Source organism: Dendrobates tinctorius, unplaced genomic scaffold, assembly GCF_039654945.1.
Source record: "Dendrobates tinctorius isolate UK_male_01 unplaced genomic scaffold, ASM3965494v1 ptg000129l, whole genome shotgun sequence".
NCBI lineage: Eukaryota > Metazoa > Chordata > Amphibia > Anura > Dendrobatidae > Dendrobates > Dendrobates tinctorius.
In genome coordinates, this window is record NW_027361797.1 from 33,163,281 (window position 1) to 33,178,979 (window position 15,699).

The 15,699-nt window shown below is 45.0% G+C and overlaps 1 protein-coding gene across 1 annotated transcript in view; it reads left to right on the plus strand.

Annotated features, from left to right (window-relative positions):
- XYLT1 (xylosyltransferase 1) overlaps positions 1-15,699 on the plus strand; it is a 378,224-nt gene that overhangs the window by 335,932 nt on the left and 26,593 nt on the right. Inside the window, exons 8-9 of the mRNA XM_073542934.1 lie at positions 3,700-3,962; positions 13,606-13,801. Coding sequence (XP_073399035.1) covers positions 3,700-3,962; positions 13,606-13,801 — 459 coding nt within the window. The remainder of the gene's footprint in view (positions 1-3,699; positions 3,963-13,605; positions 13,802-15,699) is intronic.

Genomic DNA, 15,699 nt, shown 5'->3' on the forward strand with positions numbered 1-15,699 from the left:
TATACCCATCATACATATCCTCCATCCCATAGTCGAGTGCCCATATACCCATCACACATCCTCCATCCCATAGTCCCGTGCCCATATACCCATCATACATATCCTCCATCCCATAGTCCCGTGCCCATATACCCATCACACATCCTCCATCCCATAGTCCCGTGCCCATATACCCGTCATACATATCCTCCATCCCATAGTCGAGTGCCCATATACCCATCACACATCCTCCATCCCATAGTCCCGTGCCCATATACCCATCATACATATTCGCCGTCCCATAGTCGAGTGCCCATATATATATAGATAGATAGATATCATTATTATAATTTGTTATAACTAACCGTAGTAAGTTACTATGTCCAGGCAGCGCTGGACTCTTCAGCTAGTAATAATATAATAATAATCATTATTATACTCATTATTATCACTACTACCCATAATATCCCACATCATCACATCAGCCAGAGCCACCGGACTACTACCACTAATATCCCACATCGTCCCATCAGCCAGATGCACCAGACAACTACCACTAATATCCCACATCATCCCGTCAGCCAAAGCTACCGGACTACTACCCATAATATCCCACATCATCCCGTCAGCCAGAGCCACTGGACTACTACCCCTAATATCCCACATCATCCCGTCAGCCAGAGCCACTGGACTACTACCACTAATATCCCACATCATCCCATCAGCCAGAGGCACCAGACAACTACCACTAATATCCCACATCATCCCGTCAGCCAAAGCTCCCGGACTACTACCCATAATATCCCACATCATCCCGTCAGCCAGAACCACCGGACTACTACCCATAATATCCCACATCATCCCGTCAGCCAGAGCCACTGGATTACTACCCCTAATATCCCACATCATCCCGTCAGCCAGAGCCACTGGACTACTACCACTAATATCCCACATCATCCCATCAGCCAGCGGCACCAGACAACTACCACTAATATCCCACATCATCCCGTCAGCCAAAGCTACCGGACTTCTACCCCTAATATCCCACATCATCCCTTCAGCCAAAGCTACCGGACTACTACCCATAATATCCCACATCGTCCCATCAGCCAGAGCCACTGGACTACTAACCCTAATATCCCACATCACCTCGTCAGCCAGAGCCACTGGATTACTACCCCTAATATCCCACATTATCCCGTCAGCCAGAGCCACTGGACTACTACCACTAATATCCCACATCATCCCGTCAGCCTGGAGTCAGAACCAGAGCGCTGAGTGGAATGGTCCTAACTTCCATACTGGGGATCCCTTTAACAGAGGCCTGGGGTCAGAACCAGAGCACTGAGTGGATTTGCCCTGACTTTCATACCAATGATCCCTTTAATAGAAGACTGGGGTGAGAATCAGAGCGCTGAGGGATTTGCCCTAACTTCCATACCGGAGATCCCTTTAAGAGAGGCCTGGGGTGAGTACCAAAGCGCAGAGTGCATTTTCCCTCACTTCCGTACCGAGGATCCCTTTAAGAGGGGACTTGGGTCAAAACCAGAGCGCTGAGTGTATTTGCCCTGACTTGCATACCAATGATCACTTTAATAGAACTCTGGGGTCAGAATCAGAGCGCCAAAGGATTTGCCCTAACTTCCATACAGGAGATCCCTTTAAGAGAGCCTGGGGTCTGTACCAGAGCATATTAAGGCAATTGCCCTGACTTCCATACCGGGGATCCCTTTAAGAGAGGCCTGGGGTCAGAATGGATGGATTTGCCCTGACTTCCTTACCGGAGATCCCTTTAAGAAGGGCCTGGGGTCAGTACCAAAGCGCAGAGTGGATTTGCCCTAAAATCCATAGCAATGATCCCTTTAAGAGACCCTGGGGTCAGAACCACAGAGCTGAGTGGAACGGTCCTAACTTCCATACCGGGGATCCCTTTAAGAGAGGCCTGGGGTCAAAACCAAAGCGCTGGATGGATTTGCTCTGACTTCCATACCAATGATCCCTTTAACAGGGAAGATGTGCCTATGGGATGGAGGATGTGTGATGTGTATATAGGCACGGGGGGGATTCATTTCTGTCATGTTCTCTCTGCTCCATTCAGAGGGGCAGACAATGGCTAGGAGCTTATGTTCCCAGGGATGCTAGATTTCTCCAACCATGTCAGTGTCTGCTGAGGTGTTGTCCAGTGGGAAAACGGTTGCTCATAGCAACCAATCACAGCTCAGCTTCTTTTGAACAGCTCTGGTGAAATGAAAGATGCTTCGTGATTGGTTGGTGATACACACACACACACACATTCATTTTTATATATAGAGATGGTGTACCTCGAGGATATGCGATCAATGGTGGTCAAAAAGCTATCACCCTACAAACCCCTCACAGCAACCCCGACACTGCAGTGCAACCCCATTCAATTGGCTATGTTATGTTCTCTGGATGGATGAGGGTCCCAAGGTTGAGCTGCCACTGTCATAAGAGTACTGGCATGTCCTAGTGATAAGCCTTTACTTTGTGAAAAAGCTAAAAAGAAGTTGAGATCTACCATAATTTACTTTTTGCTGGACCTAGCAGAAAAAAACGTAAAGTTTGCAAAAGTCATGAGTATAACAAATGGAGAAAAATGTCATTCGGATCAAATTTTTTTTTAACTATGTAGATGGACAGCACGTCGGCTTGGTTGTCAGCTCTGTTGCCTTTCTACACTGCGGTCTTGGGTTTGGACCTGACCACAGCTGACATCTGCATGAAACTTTCATCTTTTCCCTGTGATTGTGTGGTTCTCCTTTGGTCTCCTCCAATAGACCAAGAACCTACTTTTAGGTTTATTGACTCCTTTTGAAATTGGCCTTAGTGCGTAAGAGTGACCAACTCAGTACAGGGCTGCACAATATGCTGACTTTATATAGGCGAAATGAAGGAATTTGCATTGTCTATTTTCCGATTTTTTTAAAAAGCTCTCAATACCCCAAATCATCATTTTTGGCTTCTATATAGCCATTATAGACAATCTGCTTCACTATTCAAAACAGAAGCATCCTATAAAATTTTTTTTTTTTTTTTTTTTAAAAAGAACAGTAAGTGTTCTTTTTTATAATGAGAGCATATGGATAGCAGACATGCGTCAGAGGTATACTGTGCATTGGAGGTATTTGTCAGAAAATTCTCCCAACATATAACTTACATTAACCACTTCAAAATGCCTAATAGAAAATAAAATATAATAACATTCCTTTCTTCGGTTAGTTATGCTTCCGTTTTTGGGCCAGACTGGAAACCTATTGGTAGGACGTAAAGTAATTTTTGGTAATACCATAAAATTTGTAGGTGGATTTGATAACTGATGTGTCATAGGGCGGTGTGTCATAACTAAAGGTCATAGGACAGTATGTTGGCTCAGTGGTTAGCATTGCTGCTTTGTAGTACTGTGGTCCTGGGCTCAAATCTCACCAAGGACCACTTCTGCAAAGAGTTTGCATACTCACCCCATGTTTACATGTGTTCCTTCTAAGCACTCCGGATTTCTACTAATGGGGACCTTGATTATAAAGTGATGTGTATTATGATAGGACTATGGAAGCCCAGCAAATAATAATATGCTAAAAATGTCAAACTTTTCATTCTTGTCTCTAGGTCAGCGCAATCTAGAATCAATATTTGTGATCTTCACGCATAGAAAAATACATTTCCTCAAACCTTCTGATTTACTCTTTATTTTCATTTCAGCAAACGGCAAGACCAACTTTTTTCGCTCGGAAATTTGAAGCCTCGGTGAACCAAGAGATAATTGGGCAGTTAGACTACTATCTGTATGGTAACTACCCATCCGGTACGCCAGGCCTGAGATCATACTGGGAGAATCTGTATGATGAACCAGACGGCATCCACAGTATTAACGATGTTATGTTGACCATGTTCCATTCATTCTCCCGCATGGGCCTCAAAAGAGCTGAGGGATCTCTGCACACCGATGGAGAAAACACTTGCCGGTATGTTCATGGCTATATCTACTGCGTACTACTTTTATTACACTGATAAGCAACGGCTATTAAATGCATAAAGTATGTGAGAACATGATGCAAGGAACATGACTAAGGTAAAAAAAAAATTGAATGGGCCACACAGGGATATTTAGGTTAATGCGTTTAGGCAATAGGCCAGTCTGAACAAATGCGTTTTTGGGACACGCTTAAAACTGTGGGGATTAATTGTATCAACCTGGGTAGTGCATTCCAAACATTTGGCGCCGCACATAAAAAGTCTTGGAGATGGGAGTGGGAGGTTCTGATTATTGAGGATGTTAACCTCAGGTCATTAGCAGAACAGAGGGTACGGGTAAGGTGATAGGCTGAGACAAGGGAGGAGATGTAGGGTGGTGCTGAGCCATGGAGTGCTTTGTGGGTGAGGGTAATAAGTTTATACTAAATTCTGGAGTGGATGGGTAACCAGTGTAATGACTGGCACAAGGTGGAGGCATCGGTATAACGATTGGTGAGGAATATGATCCTGGCTGCAGCATTCAAGACAGATAGGAGAGGGGAGATTTTTCCATGGTACATGACGGCACCACTAGAGAGGGGATCCGCCCTACGAGGACAGGAAACCTTCAAGATAAAAGGGGGCGGCTCCTCTCTCCGCATCAGTTGGTTTCCTGTCCTCGACGGGGAACCCTCAAGATGGAAGCCTCTTTGAAGATTCCGAGAAGAGGATGCCTGGGCCTGGGTCGGGTGATTAATGGCAGGCATGGGTTTGCTACACCCGACACCAGGTGCCGGTAGTCGCCTCGGGGGCCATATACACCTATGCCCCCCCTGAGCGAGAGCATGGCCACAGCCGGAGGAGATACCCAGGCGAGCGGATGTCAGCGAGGAGGTCCAGGGAGGCCACTGATAGTGTTCCCTCCCTGTTGACATATAGTGGCCATGCAGCCCGGGAGGCACATCAGTGCCCGGGCAGAAGAGCTCCTCGGAGGCCACAGATTGTGTACCCTCCCTGTGAGCACCGGACCCCGCAGCGGAGGTCGGTTCCGCACATACCTGCGCCAGAGCGGGGAGATGGGGTCCACCATGCAGGTAAGAGGTGTCTGGGGGTCCCGAAATGCAGACGCTCAGTCGGCGGGGCCGCACCGGGAGGCGCGCGCGCTGGGAGCGCGCATCATGGCCGACGAACCGGAAGTGGTGCGGCGACCCAGAAGTAGAGCGGCGCGCACGACACCACGGGGCCTGGGAGAAGCAGAAGGTGTGCACAGTCCCGGGAGGGGCACGGAGCACGCATGCGCGCGCACGTCCACACAGAGGCGCGGCAGGTGCGAGACCAGTTGGTCTAAAAAAAAAAAAAAAAAAAAAAAAAAGGGGGGGCTATTTAAGTTCGCCAGAAAAGGCGAGCAGGCGTCACAGCACCAATTTGGAGCAGAAGTGACTGCTTGCAGCCATAAGCAGCGTAATGGAGAGCCCTTCGCCAGAGCATGTGCTACCACGCCAGGAAGCAAAAGAGAGGCGGTCGCGCTCAGAGGAAAAAGCACGTCGCAGCAGTAGTGTGAGCCACTCGGGCAGCGCACGGGCGGGTCGTCACCGCAGGGAAGAGGGGTCCGTAGTCTCGTTGGGAGACAGTGAAAGGACCAGCCAACCTCCAGATCCGGTACCCGTTCTATGAAGCGTCCGAGTGGTGAGTGAACTTCGAGAAAGTCCAGTAATCTAATATCTGTTCTCTTTCTCCTTTTCTTCTCTCTCTCTCTCCCTCTCCTCCTCCTCCTCTTATATACATTGGCGGGGTGGAGTATAGGACGTCCCTAAGAAATGTAGAGGGAAGTCGAAGAATAAGGAATGTGCCTTATGTAAAAATCCCACAGAGGCAGCCTGGAACAAAAAGTTGTGCCAGGAATGCATTAACAAAACCATAGCGGAGGAGACACCCTCATTTTCGGCTAGTCTGAGGACCATAATTCAGACAGAAGTTTCAAAATCAGTAAGAGCATTACAACCTGTAGATACAGAAAGGAAAAATAGGAGAGCAAGCCCCTCAGGGGTCTCGCAGCAAGACTCTACAGAGTCAGAGGACGACTCAAATAAGTCTCAGTATTTAGGAAGTAGCTCGGACGGGGAAGATACGTTTCCAGTAGAAACTACGGATGAGCTCATTAAAGCAGTTAGATCTACCATGGGGCTAGTAGAAGAGCAGACAAAAAAGACAGCCCAAGATCTCATGTTCAGCGGATTGCAAAAGAAAAAACGTAAGACCTTCCCTGTTAACGAGCAACTAAAAGCACTAATAAAACGCGAATGGGAAAAGCCAGAAAGGAAGTCCCAGATAACGAATTCCCTAAAGAGGAGATACCCCTTTGAGGAGGAAGCATCCTCGTCCTGGGATAGGGCCCCCAAAATTGATGTGGCGATATCAAAGGTCGCCAGAAAATCTTCCCTACCCTTTGAGGACCTGGGGTTCCTAAAAGAGCCACTGGACCGAAAGGTAGACAATTCCCTTAAATCAGCCTGGGAAACCTCGGCTGGCGCACTAAGACCCGCCATCGCAGCCACTTGTGTGGCTAGGTCCCTAAAGATATGGACAGACAACTTGGAAGATCAATTAGAACAAGGAGTTCCCAGGGACATGATTCTGGAATCATTACCAGCTATTAGAGCGGCGGCGGGCTTTCTTGCAGAGGAGTCAGCAGATTCGGCCAGACTAGCGTCAAAATCAGCAGCCTTAACAAATGTAGGACGGCGGGCGGTATGGCTCAAGTGCTGGCCGGGGGACACACAGGCAAAACTGAAGCTTTGTTCTCTACCATGTGAGGGAAATTTCTTATTCGGTCCAGCACTGGATGAAGTATTGGAAAAAGCGAGTGACACAAAAAAGAATTTTCCGAAACAACCGTTTCAGGCCTTTCGGCGCTCCTTTCAGAGGGGCCGAAAGTTTAGAAGGCAACAGTTCAAAGAACGTGACAGAAATAATTCTGACAAACGATACAGAGGAGGGAGAGGCTTCTATTTTAGTAAGCCCCCTAGAGAGGCCAAAAAACCCGCCCAGTGACGGTCCTTCTCAGGTGGGGGGAAGGCTCTCTCACTTCCTCCCAGCCTGGGAAAGGATCTCATCCAGTACCTGGATCCGACAGATAGTAGGGTCAGGTCTGGAGTTAAAATTCCACCACTGGCCACCACAAAAATTCATTCAAACTCCGGTACAATCATCCCAAGAAAGACAAAAGAGTTTGGAGGGGGAGGTGTTATCGCTTATACAAAAACGCGTACTGGAAGAAGTTCCAGAAGGGGAAAAGAAGGAAGGTTTTTACTCCCCCCTATTTCTGATAAAGAAACCAGACGATTCCTGGAGGACGATTGTAAACCTGAAAGGCCTCAACAAGTATTTAGTAGTCCCATCATTCAAAATGGAGACGATAAGGTCTACGGTGAAACTCCTCTTCCCTCGGTGTTACATGTCGGTCCTGGATCTCAAGGACGCTTACTATCATGTCCCGATCCGGCAGCAGGACCGCAAATTTCTCAGAGTGGCAGTCCAGATAAACTCTCAGTGGCATCATTTTCAATACAAGGCTCTGCCCTTCGGGGTAGCAACAGCCCCCCGGGTCTTTACGAAGTTAATTGCGGAGGTCACGGCACATCTCAGAGAAAAAGATGCTCTAGTAATACCATATCTGGACGACTTCTTGATAGTGGGGAAGGATTTCGCTCACTGTCAGGAACAAGTCAAGACAGTAATAGAGACTCTTCAGACTCTGGGTTGGCAACTGAACTTCAAAAAATCCAGGTTGGAGCCAACGATGGTCCAGAATTTTTTGGGCCTAACAATAGACTCGGTAATGCAGGAGTGTCGCCTCCCAGAGGAGAAAGAAGAGAAAATCAAAAACTTAATCAGAACAACGTTAGGAAAGCCAACAATGACTCTGAGGAAAGCCATGTCAGTGTTGGGGTCCCTAACCTCCTGCATACCAGCGGTAAAATGGGCCCAGCTTCACACAAGGGAACTTCAGTGGTGTGTGTTACAAAACGATCTGACGCTTCAGGGGCAGTTGGAACAGAAGCTTACCATCCCGGTTCCTGTACTCCAGTCGCTAAAGTGGTGGCTACAGATAGAGTCCTCTCCGAGGGGAGTACCCTGGACATATGCAGCCTCCAGAGTAGTCACAACAGATGCCAGTCCCTGGGGCTGGGGAGCCCATCTAGACACCCTGTGGCTCCAAGACCCTTGGACGCGGGGGGAAAAAGATCTATCCTCAAACGAGTGGGAACTACTAGCCATCGAAAGAGCGCTGGAAGGATTACTGACACACCTAAGAGGACATCATGTGAAAGTCCTATCAGACAATCGTACGGCGGTTGCATACGTAAACCATCAAGGGGGCACTCGTTCTCGGTCTTTGATGGAAATAGCGAAAAGAATCCTGACTCTGGCGGAACATCAGTTCCTTTCATTATCGGCCCTGCATATCCGAGGCACGGACAACCTGAAGGCGGACTTTCTGAGCAGGAACCACTTAAAACAAGGAGAATGGTGCCTAAAAGAGTCCATTTTTCAGCAAATTGTGCAGAGGTGGGGAAAACCCATAATAGATCTCTTCGCCTCAAAAACCAACAGAAAAGTTCAAAAATTCTGCTCCCTAAGACCAGCAGACATGCCACTGGCAGTAGACGCCTTCAGAATAAGATGGACATCAGGTCTCCTGTACGCCTTCCCTCCGATATGCCTCATTCCATTAGTCCTGAAGAAAATCAGGGAGGATCAAGCCAGAGTAATTATGATAGCTCCTTTTTGGCCAAAAAGGCCGTGGTTCTATTGGCTGAGGGTGATGTCAGTGACAGACCCATGGGTGCTCCCAGAGGATCACGACCTCCTAACACAGGGTCCCTTCAATCATCCTCCGAATTCCAGGCTGCATTTGACAGCCTGGAATTTGAAAGGTCACTGTTAGAGAAGAAAGGCTTTTCAGCAAGATTGATTTCCACCCTAATTAGTAGCAGAAAGCCAGTGACCACAAAAATATATGGGAGGATATGGAGAAAATTTTTGTCCACCTCAGGCCCAATACAAGAGGGGGAAGTGCCTGTGAGGGCGGTACTAGAATTCCTACAAAAGGGTTTGGACCTGGGCTTAGCAGTCAGCACCCTGAAAGTACACGTTTCAGCCCTGGCAGCATTATTTAATTATGACCTGGCAAGCGATAGATGGGTCGCCAGATTTATCCGGGCCTGCACTAGAGCTGACTCTGTCCCATCTCCTAAACCTCCTCCCTGGGATCTAAATTTAGTCCTATCATCCCTAACGGAAAGTCCGTTCGAACCAATAAACGCAACATCAGATAAAGTGCTAACTTTAAAAACAGCCTTGTTAGTGGCGCTCACATCGGCACGTAGGGTTGGGGACTTACACGCACTATCAGCAGATCCACCATACACTCAGGTTATGGACGATAGAGTCGTGTTGAGATTAGATCCAGCATACCTCCCTAAGGTAGTGTCAAAATTCCACAGAGCCCAGGAAATAATCTTGCCATCCTTTTGTCCTAACCCCGGTAACAAAAAGGAAGAGAGATTACATTGCTTAGACATTAGAAGATGTATCCTACAGTATTTAGAGGTGACAAAACCATGGAGGAAACAGAGGGCCTTATTTGTCTCGTATCAAGGAGCAAGGAAAGGCCTTAAAGCCTCTAAGCAAACTATAGCTAGATGGGTGAGAGAGGCCATCATACTAGCATATAGTAGTGCAGGTAGGGCTGTTCCAGAGGGCCTAAAAGCCCACTCCACGAGGGCCATGGCAACGTCCTGGGCGGAGAAAGCGGACGCCTCCATCGACCAAATCTGTAAGGCGGCCACTTGGTCCTCTCCATCTACCTTTTTCAGACATTACAGATTAGACCTATCTGCCACCTCTGATCTCACATTTGGGAGAAGAGTGTTACAGGCAGTGATCCCCCCCTAAAAGAGAATACAAATCTCTGTAACTCTCTCGTGGTGCCGTCATGTACCATGGAAAAACACGGGTATTACATACCTGGTAATGTGTTTTTTCATGAGACATGACGGCACCCTTATATTCCCGTCCTATTTTGATCACGTCATTAGTTGGGTGTTTCGTTAGTATTATACACTCCCTTGGTGTTGGAAATTTAGCAGTGTAAAATATGTATTGTTCATGTGTGCACTAACCTGCGGAGTTCCTCTCGTGCTCTGTAAAACATCTGATGCGGAGAGAGGAGCCGCCCCCTTTTATCTTGAAGGTTTCCTGTCCTCGTAGGGCGGATCCCCTCTCTCGTGGTGCCGTCATGTCTCATGAAAAAACACATTACCAGGTATGTAATACCCGTGTTTTGCTAAGAGGGAGGCCAATTAGTAGAGAGTTACAATAATCCAGACGAGAATGAATAAGAGAAACAATCACATAATCTCTAAAGAGGACTGCGATTCATTACCCGACGTAACCGTCTAACGTAAAGTCTTCCAGGGGGACGTGACACCCTCGTGACAGGTCTAGGGACTGTGGAGGCCAGACCAGTACTTCACTGTCATTGAACCATTTCTTTGCCAATCCTGACGTATGCTTTCAGTCGTTGTCCTTTTGGAACACTATGTCATCCTTTTCATACCCATAATACTTGAGTGTACGAAGTAGTCTCACATTCGAAGCACTAGTGGATTGTAAAATATGGAGCCTGAAAGTAAGAAGTTCAAAACATTGTTACCCTTTTGGTCGTCAGTGTAAATAAATCCAAAAAATAAACGCCACTATCAGAAGTGATAAGTTCTCAAATTGTCTTTTTTTCCAGTATTCGTTTCAGAAAGTAGTGAGTGAAGGCAAATACACTATGGGTCATTAATAGGTTGTCAGCTAGACTTTTTGGACACCAAAATTAAAAACCTGCCTAAATTAATATGATATTGGTGGAAATGTGTGTCTGCTTTCTACCTTAGTGACTATTTACCTGTTAATTAATTTAGCAATGACCTAATTAATTTGATAAAGGTTTCCAGTTGACCAAGAATTGCTTTTCTATATCTATATCATCAGATTATGGCTAGTTTTGTACTTACGTTTTAGTAGCTGAATACGCTTCATCATATCACTTTGATAACTAGTAGATCGGTGGGAGTCCAGCAGCGAGGCGACTTGATATCATACTGACATCACTCCCTTATTAGCTTTGACATTGGACATCTCTCTGCTTTTTTCTGTCTAGCTATGGACACTGGGTCAATGCACAAAGTGCCATTCTGAATGTCTGACTCAGACATTAAACATTGTACAGTACAATGTTTACCTATCTAGGCATGGAATAGAGCTGGAGTGACAGAGGATCTAGATCTATGGTACCATTTGCATATCAATTCAAACACTGATTTCTCAATAATGGAAGAACGGACTGGTCATTTAAAGATATTGCTGGACCTGTCTTTGTAAGAGCTACATGCCCATGTAAATCATTTGGGGGGTGAAATACTGCTGATAGATTCCCTTTAATGAAAGTCATTCTTACTCCTTTTTTTTTACAACTTACAAATTTTAGCAACGTATCTCAAACAGATTCATAAAACTAACTACCCAATCCCTAGTTCAGGAGAATCTTTCATTCAAAGCTTATGGTATGAAGGTTTAGAAATCTTTTTTCCTGCATGTATATGATAAATATTGCTGCTACACCATTAGTTTATACTATAGAATGCATAGAATGTTAATCTCCAGCTGTAATATACATTGCCGATATCCGTTAGTACATTACCGGAATATCATAATCTATAAGCAGGGCCGTTGTAGCTTCATTGTACGCTAAGAGGAGCTCTCTAATACATGACACGTGGAGTCACCAAGGTCAGGCCAATAGTATAAACAATTCTGCCGCGATGTAAGCACTTTACCGCTATTGTCCAGACCTTCCATTGTGAGGTTCTCCGAGACCCTTCCTATGCACATCAACAACCTTGTTGTCTGGCCGCATATCTAAAGAGCTGACGTCAATACCGCTTCTTTGTTCAGAAGAAATTCCTATTCACGTTGAAGTCAAACATCCCATCGATCCCTGCATCGCTTTACTTATTTGAATTCTCTCAGGCGGCTTTGGGATCAAAAAAAAATTCTGCAATTAAATTGTTTAGGTTTTTTCGATCATCTATTTTGCAAGAACCGTGAAAATTTGCTCGAAATATTCGAGGGCTAAGTGTTTACCGCCGCACATGCTAATAAAGAGCAAGGCACGTTAGTATTCTGCACGGCAGGTGGAGTTCTGCTTATATTGGCTGTGATGATTCGTTTGCAGCGTCTTTGCGGAGTCCATCAATGTCGGTCTTGTTTGTATTCTGACTGCTCTGCATTTGTTAAGACATAGCGAGCGTAAAAAAGAAAAAAATCCATCCAGATGTTCTATATCTCGACAGCATTATTTTATGAACTAATGAAACATTTTTATGGGGTCTTGTTAGGCTAGATGTGTACAATATCTTCAGACTTTTAGTTTCTTCTCATTATTTTGAGTTACTCTGTTAGTCTACGACACATCTGTTCAGAAGCTGCTTCACAAATCACCTTACGAAGCAGATGGAAGGCAGAAATTTAATGGATAGTACTATACAGAAATGTATCTGTAGGAAATGTATATATAAAATATGGATGTACTAATACATCTAAGCAAATGACTTAGGAGCACCGATCAAGAGCCTAAACCAGTCACATCCCCTATGCCATGATTTCCATGAACCTAACTTAGTCATGCTGTCCCATTATCTGACTTACTGCACCCACTATACTATGGTCGTCATATCCTTTACCCCAGTTACAGTTTCAGATGTAGAAAAATCCTTGGCAAGTTATGTCTTCAAAAACAACCAATAGAAACCTGAAAAAATGTATGAGCCGAGGCCGAGGGGCCCACCAGAGGATTCTCCTGTTCTCCAGTGGGCCAGTCCAAGCCTGGGCTGAGTTGTGGGAGGAGAAAAGTCATATATACTTGGCGCAATCTCTGATGTCTCAATGCAAAAGATGCAGTAGTAGCGCCTAACACCTCCATGATTGGGAGCAATTAATTGTGAAAGTTTTCATAGATTTTCAAGCCCTGTTCATTTCTACATGTTAAGCTCACATATCTGCCTAGATATGTACATATTCGGTAGGTATCATGTAACTGTCCTACTCATTTTACCTGCCGATACACACGCATGCTCAATTTGCCCAAGTGTACATGTGTTATCTTTGAGGAGAGGAAGTAGACACCTTGTACGGTATCTTATCTACCTGGATCCGGCAATGAAATTTAATATCTCCAATCATCTGTCAGGGATGAAAGTCAGGAGGTCCCAACACACATAAGAGCGTCAATATGTCCCGTAGAAATTGGCAGGTTCTTGTCTAATGGGGGTTACTCTTAAAATGCTGGCATCATCTAGTTTTTTCAGTGTCAGCAGGATTGAGATACTGAGATACAAGCACTTTTAAAACCCCCTTAATAAACACTTTTATAACATTTTACACATATAAGATGAAATAGCGCATAATCTTTTTTATTTTAGCTTGATGGAATCCACATTCTGTGACACCATAGCTCTCACAATCTGAAGAAAGATTAATGAATGCCAGTAGCAAGGATTAAACCTTTTCTTTCTGTTTTTCTCATTCTGTTCCACTTTTCAGGTACTATCCCATGGGCCACCCAGTGTCAGTCCATCTTTATTTTCTCGCTGACCGCTTCCAGGGTTTTCTTATTAAACATCATGCCACTAATCTCGCAGTCAGTAAACTTGAGACATTGGAGACCTGGGTGATGCCTAAGAAAGTTTTCAAGATTGCCAATCCAACGAGTGATTTCGGGAGGCTGCAGTTTTCTGAGGTGAGTTAAAACCAAATATAAAAGGAGAAAGAATATATTACAACTGTAAGAACTTTTATTAAGTCTTAAGTCCTATCTCTAACATCCACAGTAGGCTGCAAGTCTATTTGCAAGATTGTAAGAAGCGCTATGACCTGTGGAAGTACCGGTAGACTTGAAGGTCATCGACGATGGAGGTTACAGTGCAACTGAGATGGTGAAGCACTTCTTCTGTGCTCCCAGTCTTCGTATTCTGGGTGAAATTGGGGTGGCATCACTGGGCCTGCAAAGGGACTTTATGCTTCCATTCACTGAACATATGACTCTAGAGACATTTGATAAGTAGGGTTCCAACATACTACAAGTTCCCAGCTTCTATAATAGGGATGGTTCAAGTCTACAATCTTCTAAAACATCAACTATGTCCCCCATGATATAAATATGGGAATACCAAGAAGCATCTCATAGTTTAATATAAAATATATAATTTTATCGAAACAATTAATTACAATATACACAGAAGGGATGCATTTAAAAGGAGGGACCTAGCAATCCAAGCTGTGCCAAAATAATGTGCGGACAGTAATCCTATATCAAAAGCACATACCAACAAATGTCATAAAATCTATATGATGTCTATTGATTTGGCCCTTCCATCTTTGAATGGTAATTTTCCAGCGTCTGGTCAATACGCATGCACAGACTATGAGCTCGCCAGTTCACGTGTTTCCGGTCTTTTCATGATGACGCACGCGTGGAGAGCCTGAGTGGGCGTTCCAGCGTGTGTTGATACATGTGACCGGAGTACCAGGAACTACTTTGATATGGGAGCAAGATTAATCAGCGCATGTGCCGATGAGACCTATGCGCTTGTGGGTCTTTCCTCCGGATTGGTCAGAGACGGTATTTAACCATGCCGGCCCCCTGCCCTGACACGCCTCCCGAAGAAGCGAAGCGAAACGCGCGTCAGAGCAGAGGGACTCCATTGTCTGTGCAGCGGGCAGCACTCTTGGTGTCAGGTAATCTATTTCCCCCTATTTTATAAACTCTTTGGGCATGTTAACTACAGCCGGTATTTATTGGGGGTTTTGTTCCTGTCAGCATATAGACACATCTGGTCACTAGGAAAATTGGTTGAACCTAAAATTGATAATGCATATTTTTGTAAAAATAATTATGGTTAAACCTTGTCCTTTCACATAGATTTTATGACATTTGTTGGTATGTGCTTTTGATATAGGATTACTGAACGCACATTATTTTGGCTCAGCTTGGATTGCTAGGTCCCTCCTTTTTGGCGACAGGAGGATACTTGCCAAGGTGAGCTACATGGTGCAGAATAATTCCCATCCCATGCATGAGACCGTGACAAAGATGTGCAGTACTGTCAGTGACCGGCTACTTCATCCTAAATGTGAGAGGGAGCGCTATCGAAAGTCCTTCCTTCCTGCTGCAGTTAGGCTGTATAACCAGCACTGTCCAAAACGGAGAACGACCCAAACAGAGAACTGATAGATCCAAAGTTGTGACAGTCCGGTTACATTTTTTTTTTTTTTTTCCGTATATGTACCTACCTACTGTCAATGTAATGCCTTTATGCATCTGTATTTGTACTTGTTCCTGCCTTGCTGCTGTAATGCTCTGAATTTCCCCATGGTGGGACGATTAAAGGATTATCTTATCTTTAAATGCACCCCTCCTGTGTATATATAGTAATTAATTGTTTCAATAAAATTATATATTTTATATTAAACTATGAGATGCTTCTTGGTGTTCCCATATTTATATCATGGGGGACATAGTTGATGTATCATTGTTGTGAGAAGTAATACATTGTTGTTCTCTTTTTTTGGATGAATTTTGGGTAATTAAATCTTCTAAAACAGCAAAACAAAAGAAATGAGCCAAGACGTAAGTCG